Source organism: Mauremys reevesii, linkage group 4 (assembly GCF_016161935.1).
Source record: "Mauremys reevesii isolate NIE-2019 linkage group 4, ASM1616193v1, whole genome shotgun sequence".
In the NCBI taxonomy this organism is placed as follows: domain Eukaryota; kingdom Metazoa; phylum Chordata; order Testudines; family Geoemydidae; genus Mauremys; species Mauremys reevesii.
Window position 1 is genome coordinate 30,888,046 of NC_052626.1, and position 18,412 is coordinate 30,906,457.

Genomic DNA, 18,412 nt, shown 5'->3' on the forward strand with positions numbered 1-18,412 from the left:
AGAATAAAAGTTAAGAATCTGTATAAATATATGTTGAGCTATATACTTTAATAAATGTGTATAGATACAGCATATCCTCTTGGTTAGCAAAAAGTACCAAATTTAGTGTAATGGATGTAGTCTGACATATCCAACATTTGAATAAGTTGATTTCCATGAGAAACAACTTTTCCTTAGAAAAATAACTAAAAAACACAAATGCAAAACAAAATTAAAATCCATTTAGATGAAAATTGGAATTCAACTAAAATTTCACAAAAACATAATTTCAAATATGTTTTTCAGTAGTTAAATAAAAATACCTGTTCAAAGAAAAGGTTGACAGAATCTCTTACTGTAGGAAGAACAATGTATTTATTCCCTAGCTGCCTTCTCTGAAAAAGCTGAACCATTTTGATTGAAATGTTCAGAAATATCTAGCCTGAGACAGGCACCTGACTTGGAAAATTTCGTCCCAAATGGTTAAAGTTTGGCAAAGTTATTAGCCAGTGAAAACAAGTGTTGTTATACGACGTGTGGGGCAACCTTCCTAGGTTGTACTACCCAACCCTATCCATGAGAGAGAGGGTTTGACTATTCTCTCTGATATACTTGTTTTCTGCTGGTATAATTCCATTGATTTAAAAGGAATTATGTAAGAGAAGGCAGAATCTGGCTCAAAGCATTTTTGCATTTATACAGTTTTTAATGTGGAAATGAAGAAACCTATTAAAGTGATTTGCAAGAAACAGCACTGAAAACTGTGTGTGCTTTTTTAAAAACATATTTTTGTCGAACATACATATATTTGACCATATGATCAGTTTAATCTCTTGCTATTTCTCTTTGATTAATTGTACATCTCAATTTCCCTTCTCCACCCCCCCTTTTTTTTTTAAGCTTATGGAAAAGTATTTCTAGTGAGGAAAATAAGTGGCCATGATAATGGGAAGCTGTATGCCATGAAAGTATTGAAAAAAGCAACAATAATTCAAAAAGCCAAAACAACAGAGCACACAAGGACGGAACGACAAGTACTGGAACATATTAGGCAATCACCATTTTTGGTCACATTGCACTATGCTTTCCAGACAGACACAAAACTTCATCTCATTTTAGGTAAGTGGTTGTCATGATTGAAGTTGATTATTAATTTTTATTTATTGTTTCCCATTATTTAATATTCTGTATTCTCCCCCCACCACCACCTTTTGTTAAGTTCACTTATATGGCCTGATCCAGTATGTGAAGTCTGAGCACACTTACCAGATTGGGTCCCAAAGGTGACTTAGGTAGAGGAATGCCTATCTTACCCTGGTTTGTGCATTGCAGTGGGGCTTAGGTACCCAGAACCTGGTGCAGAGCAACAGTCTGCATGCACACAGGCAGAAACATGGGTGCCGAGGGAACTTTTACCACATTCAGGCACCAAGTGAGTTTAGGTGCCTGTAAGGTTTGGCCGCAGCTAAATAGGGTTTTGTGAATCTCACTGGGCCCTGATTCTGGGATTTAGGTGCCTAAAAAGGCAGTTAGGCACCTAAAGCTTTTGTGAAGCTAGCACTTGTTTGTTGTGTTTCAGTGTCAGTACTCTGCTCATATATGGTTTGTTTTTGTTTGTTTTTATCAATGACTCCCTTGTATCATAATTCTGTATGGCTATGAGAAACCTGAGAAGATGGACAAATAATGGAAATACATTTTCTTGAACTTTTAGGGAATTTTCACTCACTTCTTGATTTGACCATGATTGAATTTCATCTGTTTGCTGTTCTGAAAAATTTCAAGCAAAGTGTTTTTGCTTCCTTGAATATTTGGGAAGGAACTCTTATTTATGTGAATAAGATATAATCATATGAATGAACATATTCACTTTGGAAATGTTCCTCGCATCCTCACTCCCAAACATGCAAAGATAGTACACCATATTTGCGTACTGTCTTTGCATATTTGGGAGTAAGGAACCAGGGAGTGTTTTTAAATCACTGACTTTATTGTGAGCTGTGAATAAAAGAGAAAGGGAAACCAGGGAAAAGGAGGATGTTCAAATAGCAGAAAGGCTGCTTGTTGAGAGACACTGCACATGTTCCAGCTTAACTACATGGAATAAGGTGTCTGCAGTGTGGTCAGACATTTTCACAATATTTAAATAGGAAAATTAGGAATCTTACGATGGAATTTAAAAAACATGATTAAAGGTATAACACACGAGTTCTCTGAAGTATATTAGAAGCAGGAATCTTACATGAATTGTTGGGTCTATTGGACCACCAGAGGGAGCAAACAGAAAAGAGTGCTGTAAAAGAAGCAATTAAGGAAGATAAAGACATTGCTGAAAAGCTAAATGATTTCTTTGCATCAGTCTTCATGACATAGGATTTTGGGGAGATATCTAGCTTGGATCAACTCTTTTCTGATTTAAAAAAAAAGATTAAGTACTGTCAGGGACTGAGATGTCAAAAGAAAAAAAAGTTGCATTTACCAATCAGGTCCCGATGGTGCATACCCAAAAATTCTGAAAGAATTAAGTGATGAGTTGCTTGCAAAAATATGGAGTCTCTCTTTTAAAATCAGCTATTAAACCAGAGGGATAAAGGGTAGCAAATATTGCCTGTAGTTAAAGAAGACTTATTGGTGATCTGGAATTACAAGCCTTTAACCCTTACTTCTGTACTGGGTAAATTGGTTGAAGCAGTAATGAAAAATAGAATAATAGAACACCTAACAGATCATGATACAAATAGGGTTGAACCAGCAAGGTTTCTGAAGAGGATGATGGTGCCTTGCTGATCTATTAGAAATATTTATATGTATCAATAAAAGAGTGGCTAAAGAAAAACTCATTTGGAGTTTATTTTGGGTAAAATAAGTTATGTAAGTCCTTTGAAAAATTTTACTCTTAGACTCTCAAAAGGCCTTTGTCAAAGTCCCTCACAAGGGTAGGAGAGTAAAATATTGTCATACATCAGAAACTGTCCAAGAAAAACAAAGACTAGAAATAAATGGGCAAATTTAATGATCACAGAACGGTAAGAGCAGGGTGTCAGAAGGTTCAGTACTACGGTGTTTCCCAGCCAGTGTGCCGTCAGGTATGAACAGGTGTGCCATGGAATTTTGGAAAAGTCACTTGTGAGGAGAAAAAAAATTCTCATTTATTTTAATTAGTGTCACAACCAAATGCATTTTGTGCTGTTGCTCTTCGGGTGTTTGTGTGTGAGACAAGCGTTACACACAGTGTGATTAAATTACCTTGCTGTTCGCATGGTATCATGTGGTAGCCATGTTTTCTTATCAACCGTTAAGTTACAGTGGTGAATTTTAAATTGAAGACTTGAAAATGGACAAATATTTGAAGAAAAGAGTCTGACACCTACACATCTATTTTCAGTGATGAAGCTGAACATGAACAGAAAGTCAAAGTTGTGAGCCAACACTATTGTGAGAGCATTTGCAATTTGGATTTTTGTTTACAGGTGAACCATCTTACTCTCTTCATCAGTATTATGTGTGGAGCAAAAGTCTCAAACCGTGCAAGTTTGCCAAGTAAGTTTAAAATGACACCTTACAAGCAAACATCTATCCCTTGCCAACAAGGGCATTTTCCTTTTTGAGCGTTTGAAGGATCAAAATGAAAAACAAGTGCAAATGATGAAATGCTGTGTCACAGTTTCTGATTAAACCATTGGAAGCAAGCTACTTGGTTGCTGAGCTTGTAGTGAAGGCGAAAAAGCCGCATACAGTCACAGAAACATTAGCATGCCAAGAAATGGTGAGAGTAGTGTTAGGGGCAAATGCAGTCAATGAAATTGCAAAAGTTCCCCTTTCAGATAAAATAAGTCGCTGCATTGGTGAGATCAGCTGACGCTGAAACTGTACTCTGAGGAAAAAAATTAGATCAAGTGGAAAATTTGCACTGTAGCTTGATGAATCAGCAGATATCAGTTGTCATGCTCAACTCTTAGCTAACATCAGGCACGTTGATGGAAATAGTATAAAATAAATTGTTTTTATTTTTCAGACACGTGCCAGATCACGTGTCTGGGGGGTACCTTGAGGAGGGAGAATTGCAATGGAAAAATTGTCTTAGTGTTTGCACAGACAGGACTGCCCCCATGACTGACAAAGTGAAGGGGTTTGTGTAAACAAGGCTAAAGAACAAAATCCAGTTGTGCTGGTGACCCACTTTTTCCTGCACCGTGAAGCTCTTATGGCCAAAACACTGCCAGAAGAAATTTCCTTAGAGTTAGATGGAGCAGTACAGATCGTCAACTTAATAAAATCATGGTTCTTAAAATGTTGCCTTTTCTCACTGTTGTGTGAGGAAATGGGATCAGAACACCAGAGTTTACTTTTGCACACAGAAATACCCTGGCTTTTCCATGGAAAAGTTCTATGTTTTTATGAGCTGAGAGAAGAGTTAAAAATGTTCTTAGCTTTGGAGGAATCAGCATACACGGACCTAATTGTTGGTCTGGCATGGTGTGTAAAACATACTTACCGGCTGATATATTTCACCACCTCAGTGAACTGAGCAGGAACATGCAAGGTAGAAATGAGAATCGTGTCGCCTTCATGGATAAACTGCATGGGTTTAGATCTAAGTTAGCCCTCTGACATGAAAAAAAGTAGCAGGATGTACTACTAGAAATAAAATGTTCCCTCTGGAAAACGTGACAGATCCTACTGATAGTATTTTGGTCAATGTCATTTCTGAGCATTTAAATAGTCTGGAAGAATAATTGAGCTTATATTTTCTGTCAACCTATATAGACAATTTTGACTGGTTCTGGGATCCTTGGCTTTCCTCTGCAATGGAAAGTGCTAAGAATCTTACAATAATGACTCAAGAGAATTAAAGGATGGACCCTCCTTTTAAAATTAAATTTGGTGACATGCCTTTGGACTTATTCTGGTTGACAGTGGTAACCGAATATTCAGTAATCTCAGACCTTGCTATCTCCATTTTGTTGCCATTTTCAACAACATACCTGTGCATGTTACGCTTCTTCAAGCCCGACTTGCATCAAAACCAAACAAAGAGAGCATCTGAGATTGGTGGAGTAAGAGCTCTGAGTTGCATTCTCAATATTTCCTGCCAGGAAGGACTCTGCATATCAAGGCAAGCTCAGATTTCTTATTAAAAGTATGTTTTGTTATAATAATTGTAATGCAGGGCAGGAGTGCGCCGCACAAATCTTTTACTGAGGTAATTGTGCCTTAGACTGGAAAAGGTTGGGAAACACTGCTGTACTAAAATGGGTGGTGTTTAATATAGTAATGATCTGGAAAAGGGGGTGATAGTAAGAATAAAATTTTCAGGTTAGTCAAGACAAGAAAAGATAGAGAAAAATCAGAGGGACCTACACAAGCTCAGAGAATGGGCAACATTATGGCAGATGAAGTTCAATGTTGGTAAGTACAAAGTTATTCATATCGGAGGGAGCAGTCTGAACTACTCATGCACCTTACAGAATTCTATATTAATTTTATCAACTTGGGAAAAAGACTGTTCATCATTGCTGATAACTCACTGAAGATCTCTGCTCAATGTACAGCAGAAGTCTAAGAAGCAAACAATGTTAAAATGCATAATGTGAAAAAAATTACAATGGCCTTCAGAGGTGAACACAGTGACCTGGAATATTGTTTTTAGTTTTGTTCACAGTATCTCAAAAATTATATATAAAAAGCGAGGGTTTGGAGACTGGTGACAAGAATGGTTAGAGGCAAGGGGAAATCTTTCCTACACAGAGAGATTGAAAAGATTAGGATTATATTGTGTGTTACGTTATAGAAGAGGTGAGTAAGAATGGACATGATAAAGATACCAAAACAATAAATGGTATAGAGTAGACAGATTGAGTAGATTTATTCATATCCCATTATGATACAGGAACAAGAGGACTTCCAATGAAATTGAAAGGTGGCAAATTCAAAACTAATCATGAACAATACTTTTTCACACAATCTGTAGTAGTTTGTGGAATTCATTGCCAGAATATTGTGGCCTGGAGTTGAGCAACATACAAAAAGCGATTAGATACTTATATGGATAACAAGACTATACCAATTGGTTTATAGTAAATATTTAAAAAATGGAAGGAATATAGACCCCTCATCCTTCATGGCTTAAAAAGACAATTTTCTAATTACTGGGTGTTTTTTTTTAATTACCCTGTGCCTAATTCTGGTGCTGGCTGCTGCTAGTAACAGGCTTAGGTCTGGCCAAGCCCACTTGACTGCTGCAGACAGAGAGAGGAAGATCAATGCCACTTGGAGAAAGATTCCCCTCCCCCCTCCCTTTCTCTTACTGTTAGGATGACCAATTACCAGGTGGTGATGGCTGGTAATCAATTCCATCTATGGGAAAAGACGGCTGTGTATGTTCAGGATTTGCCAGATGACAACAGAAGGCTGGTAAAAGCTATTTTGATAGGAGAACAGAATGTTGTGAAACATGCTCATCCTTTGTTTGATGCATTGGACTCTTCTGTCAGAGCATTGGCATCTGCAGTTGCATTAAGGAGTCAGGACTAGCCTTGTTCCTTGTCACTGGCTATGGATACTAGAATTAAAGTGGAAGAACTTCCCTTCGAAGGGGATGGTCTTTTCAGCAACAAGACTGATGAACTGTTTAAAAAATAAAATTGAAAGAAACTAGCTCCATCACTAGGTCTTTATTCTTTGGTCATAAGCAGGCCTTCTTACCCATTCTTTTTGGTAAGACAGTTTTACCTTGTTAGTCTACTTATTTTTCCTTAAATCAGAGATGTCAGCAACAGCATCTGCAAGCTTAGTCTTTTTTCAGAGCCAGCACAAAAAAGAGGTCTTTCAGATCCAGACCTAAGACAAAACAGCCTGCTCCCTCCTTTTTTAACACAAGATCTCAGATCTGATGTGAAGATTGAGAATCATGAGCCAATAAGTGAGGATCTGTCCCTTCTTTTATGAACAATTGGAGGCTTATTACGTCGGACAAGTGGGCCATAGGAATTGTTAAAAAAAGGCTATGCCATTCATTTTGAAAACTTACCTCCTTTCAGTTCCCTCTATTCTTCCTTTTTTCAAGGGACTTACAAGGCTATTATACTTTCAGAAACACAGAAACTGCTCTTGAGGAGGTACCCAAACATCTGTAGGGTTGGGAATTTTATCCAGGATATTTCTTGGCACAGAAAAAAAAAAAGGTGAGGGTTTTTGTACCATTCTAGATTTAAGAAAATTGACCAGACAAATTGTCTTCATATGTGAACCATAAGCACCCATAATTCTTCTTCGAGTGAATTGATCATGTGTATTCCTAATAGGTGTGCGTGCTTGCCATGTGCACTGGTGCTGGAAGTTTTGCCCCTAGCAGTACCCGTAGGGGAGCGCCCCTAGTGACCGTTAGAGTGGCGTGTCCATGGCGAGGTATAAGGGGCGCTGCGCGCTCCCCCATCCTCAGTTCCTTCTTGCCACCAGTGAAGGTGCTTTGGCACTGCACTGCTCCAGCCTTGCTACAGCTCTCCTCCAGAACTCTTGTTCATTCAGTGTACTAGTATCTATAGTTAAGTAGTTTGATTAGTTTAGTTTAGTGCGCCTAGGCCAGTACCCCAGGTTTTAAGTCATGTGACACTTGTAGGCAAGCGATGCCAGTGAGTGAGCTGCACACGGATTGTTTACGCTGTTTGGGTGAAACCCATCTCAGCAATTGTCGTTCAAGTCTCAGACCAAGAGAGAAGGAGACATTCGTCTCCAGGCCATCCTGATGGAGTCAGTGTTGACCTCACTCCGGCACACTGCTCTGAGTCAGCACTGGGTACCATGGTGTCTGTGCGCTGCGACCCTCCAGTGCCATCTACCAGTCGGCACTGCTCCCCATCCATGGTGCACACCAAGAAGGCTAAGAAGAGGCCTTCTCCGCTGTGGCACTGGAGCAAGATTGAGGGAGAGACTAGACCCATGTTGTGCAGTCTTCGGTCCCCATTGGCCTCTAGGCCTCTGACTCAGGCTGAGTGGAATAGCCCGGCCCATTCGGAGCAGGCTTCCCCAGATGTCCAGATGCTCTCCATGCCAGAGGCCCTGCAAGCAGCCCGGGACGTTATGGCCATGTCAGTACCAGGGGCACTGCAAATGTTGGCTCCACGATCCAGAGGCAAGCCGCCGCTGGGATCTCCGTAGTCACCCCTGACTCGGTACTGGTCACGGTCTAGGGAATGTTCCTGACGCCGTTCGCTGCTCAGTGACCGTCCCATGTTTAGTCCTCGTGGGTCGCCGTCGACCCCCACCAGGTTGTCTGGCTGGGTTCCGACTGACAGAGACTCCAGGCACCGCTCTGCCTCGAGGAGCGGACACAGAAGGGACTGAGGTAGACGCTGCCAAAGGTCCTCGTCTCTGAGGGGCTATTGTAGCCAGTTTCGACACAAACGTTGACGCCGTTCCTGTTCGTCGTCTCGCTCCAAGACCCTGCCACGGCACCACTCCTGCAGCCCTGGGTGTTGATCACCGCCGTCGTGGATCCACCCACCAGAGCTGATCGCGGAGCAGCTGCTACTGGCGGTACCGTTCCTCTACATCGGGATCACGGTCTCGTGGTCGGCACCGCTCCCAGCACCGCCGCTCCTACTGGTCCAGGGACAGCAGCAGGTCGTACATCAGCCCGGCCTCCCTTCATAGTCATCAATCGATGGGACAGGCCAGTCAGGGCGAACAGCCTGCTCTGCTGGTGCCACAGCAGGTGCAGTGGCACCAGGCCCCGTGGCTCGCACAGTGGTACCAGTGGGCACCGTGGCCAGAGCCTTGGAATGGCTGTCGTCCTCCCTCTCTCAGCTTCCGAGGAAGGAGTCGGTGGGACGTGCATCTTTGGTGCCGTGCCCGGAGAATGACCAAGTGATGGATCCTCCGGTGCCAGTGGACTTGCAAAGTATTGCACCCGCCTCCTCAGCCTCCCCTGATGTGGCGACTACGGCCCTCTGTCCTGCAGGAGGACTCTAAAGCCCACCAGGAACTATTGAAAAGGGTGGCATCAAACCTCAACCTTCAGGCAGAGGAGGTGGAGGAGCCCTCAGACTCCCTTTTTAACATCCTGTCTGCCTCGGTACCGGGCAGGGCTGTCTTGTCACTCCACGAAGGGGTGGCAAAAATTTCAAATGCCTTATGGCAAACCCCGATCTCCTTGCCCGCCATCTCAAAGAGAGTGGAATGCAAGTATTTTGTGCCTGCCAAGGGACATGAATACCTATACACCCACCCTGCCCCTAACTCCCTGGTGGTCAAGTTGGTCAACCACAGGGAGCGGCAGGGCCAACCAGCCCCTACTCTGAAAAATAAAGACTCAAGGAGGCTGGATTCATTTGGGAGAAAAATTTATTCGTCCTCGAGCTTCCAGTTACGGGTGGCAAACCATCAGGCTCTCCTGGGCCGGTATGAGTTCAATCTGTGGGACTCTCTGCCCAAATTCGAGGACTTCCTCCAGGAGCGTGACAGGAAGGAGTTCAGAGCTTTGGTGGAGGAGGGTACAGTGGCTGTCAAGACAACCCTGCAGGCAGCGTTGGATGTGGTGGACACGGCTGTGCAGTTCATGGCCTCCGCGGTATCCATGAGAAGGGCGTTGTGGCTCCTGCTGTCAGGGCTGTCCAGTGAGGCGCAGAACTCCTTGCAGGACCTCCCGTTTGACGGCAAAGCTGTTTGCAGAACAGATGGACATAAAACTACATGGCCTGAAAGCCTCCCACGCACCGCCGCTTAAGACTCTTGGTCTCTATGTTCCGGCTCTGGCTAGACCTAAGTTTAAGCCGCAGCAGGCTCCCACCCAGGCCACCCACTCTAAATACGAGCCCCCTTATAAAAAGTCGTGGGACTATAAGAAACGCCTGCAGAGGCAGTCCTGGTCTGCCCCCCAGCCTGGGTCCTCCAAGGGCAAACAGTCAGGGAAATGACAGTTTTGACAGGACTCCTGGGGGTGACCTACCAGGTCACATCAGGGATACACCCACGATAAAGCTTCCCTTCTCCAACTGGTTGTGTGCTTTTTTCCCGGAGTGGTCACGGCTGACCTCGGAACGATGGGTCCTCAGCAACATCTCCCAGGGCTACACCCTCCAGTTTACCTCTACCCTGCCAACCACCCTCCGCCCCGTCCTTCCTGAGGGACCCCTCTCACCTGAGCAGGAGGTGGTGCGGCTCCTTGGCCTAGGAGTGGTGGAAGTGGTGCCAGCGGAGTTCAAATGCAAGGGGTACCACTCTTGCTATTTCCTTATCCCGAAGACCAAAGGGGGGGGGGGGGCTCAGGCCCATCCTGGACCTGCAAGGCCTGAACCAGTACATGGTGAAACTCAAGCTCCGCATGGTCTCCCTGGCCTCCATCATTCCCTCCCCGGATCCTGGGGACTGGTACGCCGCCCTCGATCTGCAGGACGCATACTTCCACATCCATATATTTGAGGGGCACAGGCGTTTCCTCCATTTCACGGTTGGACAGGAACACTACCAATTTACGGTCCTCCCATTTGGCCTGTCCACTGCCCCCAGGATATTTACAAAGTGTGTGTTTGTGGTGGCACCTGTCTCAGGTGCCGTGTGGTCCAGATCTTCCTCTATCTGGACGACTGGCTGGTCAAGGACAGCTCCCGGTTGCAGGTGTGGCATCATGTGGCGCTCCTTCTGTCCACATGGACCACTCTGGGCCTGTTGGTGAATGACACCACGTCCACATTAGTCCTGGTACAGTGCATAGAGTTTATCGGGGCAGTCCTGGATGCCACGTCGGCAAGAGCATCCCTCCCACCGGACAGGTTCAAGACCCTGAAAGGGCTCATCGACACAGTCACAAGATTTCCAGTGACAACAGCCAGAACGTGTCTCCAGCTGTTGGGTCACATGTTGGTGTGCATATATGTGGTTCGCCACACCATACTCAGGATGTTAACTTCAGATGCACCACACAATGGACGAGGAGTGCATTTGGGTCATTTTACAATTCAGGGCCACTGGGCTTCTCAGGAAAAGAGCTTGCTTTTAAATGTGTTGAAGTTAAGAGTCATGCGTTTGATCTTTCCTTCCTCAGGTAATGAACAATACAGCCACTATATGCTATATCAACAAGGAAAAGGGTGTTGACTGTTCGCAGTTATGTGCTGAAGCTGTCATTATGGGACTCGTGCATTCTTCACATCTGTCGAGCGGCCCTGCCTTTAGCAGGGGAGAGCAATGTGCTGGCAGAATGTCTCAGCAGGGACAGTTCTTAGATGCATAAAAAGAGTTCTAACCTATTATTTAAATAAATGATCTCCTAAAATGTAGTTTTAAGTTGAATTATTATGCTAAGAATCATATGGTCATAGTATGTTTGCTCACATATTTCCAGATAGGTTAAACAGTGTATCATTGAAAGTTACAAGTTAATGACAGTTTGTGTGCATTCTGTTGTAAGTTCTCATTCTGCTAGAGCAGTAGCAGCATCTTTTGCTTGCTTTACACTAGGTCTGTTAAGCGATTAAAAAATCGTGATTAATCGCTCAATTAAAAAAATTAATCACGATTAATTGTGCGATTAATCACATTGTTAATAGAAGCAGCAAAGAATCCTGTGGCACCTTATAGACTAACAGACGTTTTGCAGCATGAGCTTTCGTGGGTGAATACCCACTTCTTCGGATGCAGTGCAAAAGGGAGGGGAGGGGTGATGACACATGAGGTAACAGTTCCTTTGATACTTCCTGCCAACAGAGAGTTCTCCTGCATAGGGGGAATACGTCACTGGCTGTTTCCAGACTCTTTAAGCCCACTTTGTGCTACATAATTTTGCACTGCTTATGTTGTACAAAGTTAACTGAAGATTCCGCTTCCTTGTTGTTCTTCCCTCTTTTATAAGTGTGCACAAATGTGATGTTTGTAGGTCTTATATTCCTTTTCTAAGCCTCTTGGTAAATAAATGAAAGACTGACTCTTTAAAAAGAAAATTCTTGGCAATTTGCCTTTCATACTTTTGAGATAAATAGGTTTTTGCTGTTACGGAGCTGCTGTGTGAAAAGTCTAAGGAAAACTTTAATTTTGGGCCTTGGATTTGAAACTTTATAAAGATTCTCATATTCCTTCCTCAAGGGATTTCAAGTGCTGTATATGTATGTATAAAAAGCTATATACATATATGTAAAATATTATTAAAATACAATAAAAGCATCTAGTTCAGAACATTTTTTTTCAAGAAATGGTAATATGTCAAAATAATTTTTAAAAAGCTTTCAAAAGAAAGTGAAATTACTAGATTTTCTGTTTTAATTTATAGATTATATAAATGGAGGAGAACTTTTTACTCACCTTTCTCAAAGAGAGAGATTTACAGAAAATGAGGTGCAGATATACATTGGAGAAATTGTACTGGCTCTTGAACACCTGCACAAGGTAAGACAGTTTTTTCCATCAATGTTTTCTTGTGAGTTACATCTTCATGATTATATACAAAATAAAAAGGACTTAATTTTTTTGTTTAGAAATATAGCTCATGATTATATACACCAATTTTAAATATTTAATGAATTATAAATGTCCCTTTATTAGGTATTCATCTGTAGTATCTGTGCACAGATTAAGACTAGAGTCTACACTCTGCCTCTGGAGTCAGTATTTGTTATTTTGCCAATTGGTTGTTACTTTCTGAATATCTCCATTTCCAAAAGTATCTTCTTTTCACACATGAAATGTCATTGTGACTCTTATTTTCTTTCAACATAAAGAACAGAGATGTCTGCAGTCAGTTTTTATAACTGTGTCCTCTCATTAAAATTATAGGTTAAAATTTTCAGAGCTGAGGCGTAAAATTAGACACCTAATTTCCTATTTAGGCACCTAAGAGAGGCATAATTTACAAAGATGTCCCATTGAATTTACTGGGATTTGAGCGTCATAGACTTTACGGCTAGAAGAGACCGCCAGATTGTTTAATCTGACCTTGTGTATATCACAGGACACCAACACTACCCAGCACCCACACACTAAATCCAACAACTGAAATTAGACTAAAGTATTACAGCCCACAGAAGACTAGACTATTATGTGCCATAGGCAGAGAATAGAATGGAGAAAGGTGCACCAGTGCTTGAGGGCTCCGGAATGTCTGATTAAGCAAGATATACCCAGATCATCCTGGCAAATAACCTGCACCCACATCCTGAAGAGGAAGGTGGAGGAAAAAAAACCAAGATCGCTGCCCATATGATCTGGGGGGGGAAGTCCTTCCTCAACCTATATGTGGCAATCAGTGAGACCCTAAACATATGAGCAAGAACCAGCCAGCCACACACCTGAGAGAGAGAATGTTTGGTGTCACCACAGAGCCCAAGAATCCGCCAGCCCAAGTACCTGAGAGAGAGAATGTTCAGTGCCTCCTTGGGGCCCTGGCCTATCCTGCTTAATGTCCCATCGCCAGTCATGGTCATCCCTGATGCTTCAGAAAAAGATTAAAAACAAAACCAAACCCAAACCTCCAAGAATACATTGGGGGAGAGGGGGAATCCCTTCCTGATCCCTACAGGTGTCCTGCTGAAACTCTGAAGCATGAGCTTTAGGAACGTAAGACATAGTAATACTAATAGTGCAGTCTCTGATGAATTGTTATTTTAATGAAGCAAAGAGAGTGGAAATTTATGTGAGCAAAATTGCCATGCAGCCTGCTGTAGCATAACTGGCTCCTGCATTGTGTTTATGGACTCTTACATAATCTGCAGAGACCAGCCAGGAACCTATATTCTTATGAATATAGTTGCTGGTGGTTCCATTATTAAGGTTGAATTCAGTTTTGCACTTAAGTAGGGATTCAGCCACTTTCTTATATTTGAAGAATACAGTTTATACTCCCCTAAATTACAACACTTCTTTAGTTTCTGATAATCTACAAGTAAGTCATTTAATTAGTTTACAAGTTAAATTTAAAATGGGTCCTTTAAGAATCTTAGCTTTGGTGTTTTTAGGTGTCCTGAATAGTCTTAATCATGGAGTAACATACTCTTGAAACCTCCCATATAGTTAAAATCTTGAAATCTCATGCATTGCCTACTGTCGGAGAAAAACAGAGTTCTCACTCTCAGGTTGGGTGCAGCAAGTCAGATATTTCATTATCTCTAGCAGTTGCGTAAAAGGATAGGGTAACACAGGTCTCTCACAGGTAAACAATTACAGCAAGCATTTATACCTTTTGTTACATACAATAATAGGCGACAGCTGCATTTTGTTTATACATATGTCATCCTGATATCTTACTTTCCTCCGCAATTTAGACTATAGTCTACATTCCATACTTACCTAACACAAGGTCGCAACAACTTCTCACACAGTTCTTTCCCACTCGCCTCACACAATCCTCTCCTACAAATCTCATGTTATTAGGATTACAGCTAGCCTGACGGTTGCTCGCATAAGGAGACTGCGTGGATTTGAAATCCCCTTCAAATCCCTGTCAGTTCTTTCTCTACTTCCACACTACATATGAAGAATTTTATGTAGGAGTAAGTCATTTCTTGTTTGTTTTTTCATAACGGAAAGATTTTTCTTCAGCAGAGGCTGAAAAACACTATTCTTCTACAGAGAATTCCATGAAGATCTGTGTCACAGTTACCTTCTTAACTGCACCTGGAACCCCTTTCTAGTCTCTCCAAGTGCACAGCCCTCTCAGATGAGAGGCTTCCTGCCTATACCTCTATCTGGGTGGAATCTCACACTTCTCTGACTTGTAGATCAGGGACCTGGTCTATATCCTTGGCATACTTCCCTCGTTCTCTCGGCAGGCCCAATTTACTGAGCCCTGCAGGTCTTTCCTTCAGGGCTTTGATGAGCAGTTACTATACAGTGATCTTCTCAAAAACAGTGTGTGTTGCTTATCTTTAACAGTAGGAACACTGCTCTGCATAAGAGAGAGAGAGAGAATTTGAGCCCACTAAACAATCCAAATGCCTGTCTAGACTACTATTCCCCTGGTAGTAGCCAGATAGCACAACTTAGACCTTCTCACAGAATCTGTCTCTGTTTTGGACTGCTCTGTGTAAGCATCCCCAACAACTCTCACCTCTTTCTCAGTAGAGAGTCACTTTAACTGTTAAGTATCCTTTTGATCTTTAGGTTCCAGCCGTGGCAGAACACTAATGTAACTCTTGGCTGGAGCCTGTAAGTGGAATATTTACAATTAATTGCTCAGCCTTCTTGTGCTTTTGTAGCTTATTTGCACTCATTGTCTAGTGTTCCTGACTGTTTTTTGAACAGCCTAGTATTAAAATGAACTACCCTGTGTGTTCAGTTCCCATTAACCCAATATAGCTACTAAGTACCTATTTAATTCAACGATCAGACAATCATATAAAACATACAGTTTTCATGAATTAATACAAATTAGCCCTGTGTCCTTCACAATCCATCCTCTTTCAAAATGGGAGTTGCCATCTCTTACTGTTCTCAATGGATGTGAAGCTGCGGGTTGCTATCAGAAAGATGCTCTCTTTCGAATGTTTACTGCCTGCCATTGTTTCCATTGAGGATGAAGCCAAGATGCCCTCAGGGAGGATGGTGGCTACCAACTCACAGAGCCACCATTCTTCTTGATGGCAGTTTGACTTCATGCTCGTTGGGGACAGTGGGAAGTAATGGCCATTTTGAAACAAGGGATCTTTGCTAATGGTAACTTGTAGCTTCGCACCCATTGAGAACAGTAAGAGATGGCAGCCATTTTGAGATGGAAGGTCTTCATGGAGCCCCTAATGCCTGCTGGGGGGAAAAATGTGTCAAGGGCGGTTTTGGGTAACTGTCATCATTGAACCGTCAATCACGCCCTCCCTCCCTCCCTCCCCGAAAGCGCCTGCGGGCAATCTGTTCGTGCACTTTTCTGGTCAGTGACAGCGCGGACGCCACAGCACTGCGAGCATGGAGCCCGCTGCAGTTATGGCCGTTTTCACCTCCTTGCACCTTATCGTCCACCTCTTCCACAGTCAGCTGCTGAGAAATCGGGCTACTTTTCAATGGTGCTGCAAGCACTGGTGGACCATAGGGGATGTTTTACCAACATCAACGTCGGGTGGCCAGGCAAGGTTCATGACACGCGTGTTTTCAGGAACTGTGGTCTGTTTAGGCACCTGCAGGAAGGTAGTTTCTTCCCGGACCACAAAATAACTGTTGGGGATGTGCAGATGCCTATAGTGATCCTTGGGGACCCAGCCTACCCGCTAATGCCCTGGCTCATGAAGCCCTATACAGGCGCCTTGGACAGCGACAAGGAACTCTTCAAGTACCAGCGAGCAGCGTGACCTGTGACTGTTCAGTTTCTTTACAGAGAAGCTGAACCTGCCTCTGTTTCTTTACCCAGTTACTGTTGACTATCCTCTGCAGTTACATACCCCGTTCACCCCGTTTCCCCCACTTCCAACACACGTGTAAAAATAAAATACATGTTCCATTGTTACTTAAGAAAGGTTTCTTTATTAATGACTTTGCGTTAAAGGGTTGAAACTGGGACGCAGACTGTGCTGGGTAGGGTGTGCGGTGATGTAAAGACCACCTCTGAACTCGAGGAATGACAGGCTCCTGCTCCTAGAGCGGTCCGCAGTGCCGGACTGGTTGTTTCAACGGAGCCTGCCATCCCTCTTTGGGATTCTGTGTGCGGGGGCTATGTGACCTTGTGGCGGAGGAGGACGGATACAGATTCCTCTGCTGCGTGACTCAGCGGTCCAGGACAAGGACCGCTGCATAAGATCTGTAACCGCCCTCCCCCGCTACAAAGTCACATCCCCCGCACCCACACAGAACCTGGAAACCACCTCCCATACCGACCAGGGTGCCTACTGACTGCACTGTGTGTGTGACCTGCTGCTGATCCTGCCCCCGTGTCTGTACCCTGGTAAAGGTGACTGTCCTGTCCAATTACCAACCCCCTTCCCCCCCTTCAAACACAGTCTCCTCTAAAAGAACATGACGGAAACAGTAATTAACAGAAAAGTATTTTTTTATTATCAACTAGCCAGTTAGGGGATGAAATTGGGACGGGGGCTTGGGTGAGGCGGGAAGGAAAGGACTTCTCAAAATTTAGGGTATGAGAGCTTTTGGGTACTTGAGCACTCTGCTGGGGTACAGTGACAGTTTTAACGCCCCCTGGCGCCCCTCCTTCTGGTTATTTTGGGTGAGGGGGGTATGGGACTTTGTGGCGGGGGAGGGCGGTTGCAGATACACTGCAGGGGGGCTCTGTCCTCCTGCCTGCGGTCCTGCAGAACATGCACAAGGTGCCGGAGCGTGTCCATTTGCTCCCTCATTAGTCCAAGCAGCGTTTGAGTCGCCTGCTTGTGTTCCTCATGCCACCTCTCCTCCTGTTCGCTGTGTGAGCGCTGGTACAGAGAGAGGTTCTCCCTCCACTGGCTCTGCTGGTCCGCCTCGTCTCGGGAGCAGCCCATAAGTTCAGCGAACATCTCGTCCTGTGTCTTTTTCTTTCGCCGCCTAATCTTTGCCAGCCTCTGTGAGGGGGATGCTGTGGCAGGTCTGGAGACAGTCGAAGCTGTGTGATGGGGAAAAAGGGAGTGAATTCCTTGCAAAGATACATTTTTGCGAACAATGAACACAGTCTAGTCTGTCTGTGAACAAGAGCATGCACAGCACCTATCTCGTGCGCACTCCTGCTGCAGGCAATCCGGAAAGCATAAACTCTGCCCCTGTTCCACCCCATTGCAGTGTCCCCCGACCTTTGGAATTCCGGGTTGAGATCCCAGTGCCTGATGGTGCAAATTTCATTGTCGCGGGTGGTTCTGGGTACATGTAGTCACTCATTCCTTCCTCCAGGAAAGCAATGGCAGACAATCATTTCGAGCCCGTTTTCCCTGGATTACCCTGGCAGACGCCATAGCGTGGCAACCATGGAGCCTATTTTGCCTTTTGTCACTGTCACCGTATGTGTACTAGATGCCGCGGACAGAGGCGATTCAGCAGCGCTACACAGCAGCATTCATTTGCTTTTGCATGACAGCAGAGATGGTTATCAGCCATACTGTACCATCTACCATGCCATTGTAAATTGGCAAGGTGATGATGGTTACCAGCCGTATTGCATTATACCTTCTGCTGCTGTCATAGGTGCCCCTGGCCGAGATCAGCCGGGGGCGCAAAAGACAAAACTGGGAATGACTCCCCGAGTCAATCCCTCCTTTATGGTATCTAAAAATAGAATAATTCCTGCATAGAATATGGGGCTAGTGTAGTAGAGATTCAGTGTTTCAGAGAACCAGAGAGCACAGCCGCTCCGTGTCAGATTATGCAGGAATGATGAGCTGCATGGCATTCACAGGGGGTGCTCCTGCAACAACCCCACCTGTTGCTTCCCTCCTCCCCCAGCCTTCCCGGGCTACCGTTGCAGTGTCCCCTGATTTGTGTGCTGAAGTAATACAGAATGCAGGAATAAGAAACAGTGACTTGTTACTGAAATGAAATGAGGGGA

General features: G+C 43.9%; 1 protein-coding gene across 8 annotated transcripts in view; it reads left to right on the forward strand.

The window, feature by feature from the left end:
* RPS6KA5 (ribosomal protein S6 kinase A5) overlaps nt 1-18,412 on the forward strand; it is a 165,387-nt gene that overhangs the window by 57,024 nt on the left and 89,951 nt on the right. For 7 of the 8 annotated variants that reach the window (XM_039535739.1, XM_039535738.1, XM_039535741.1 and 4 more), the window contains 2 exons: nt 880-1,098; nt 12,242-12,357. In XM_039535739.1, coding sequence (XP_039391673.1) covers nt 942-1,098; nt 12,242-12,357 — 273 coding nt within the window. In that variant the 5' untranslated portion in view covers nt 880-941. Of the gene's footprint in view, nt 1-879; nt 1,099-3,364; nt 3,520-12,241; nt 12,358-18,412 lie in introns of those variants that run through there. The other variant, XM_039535742.1, reaches the window with a different exon arrangement.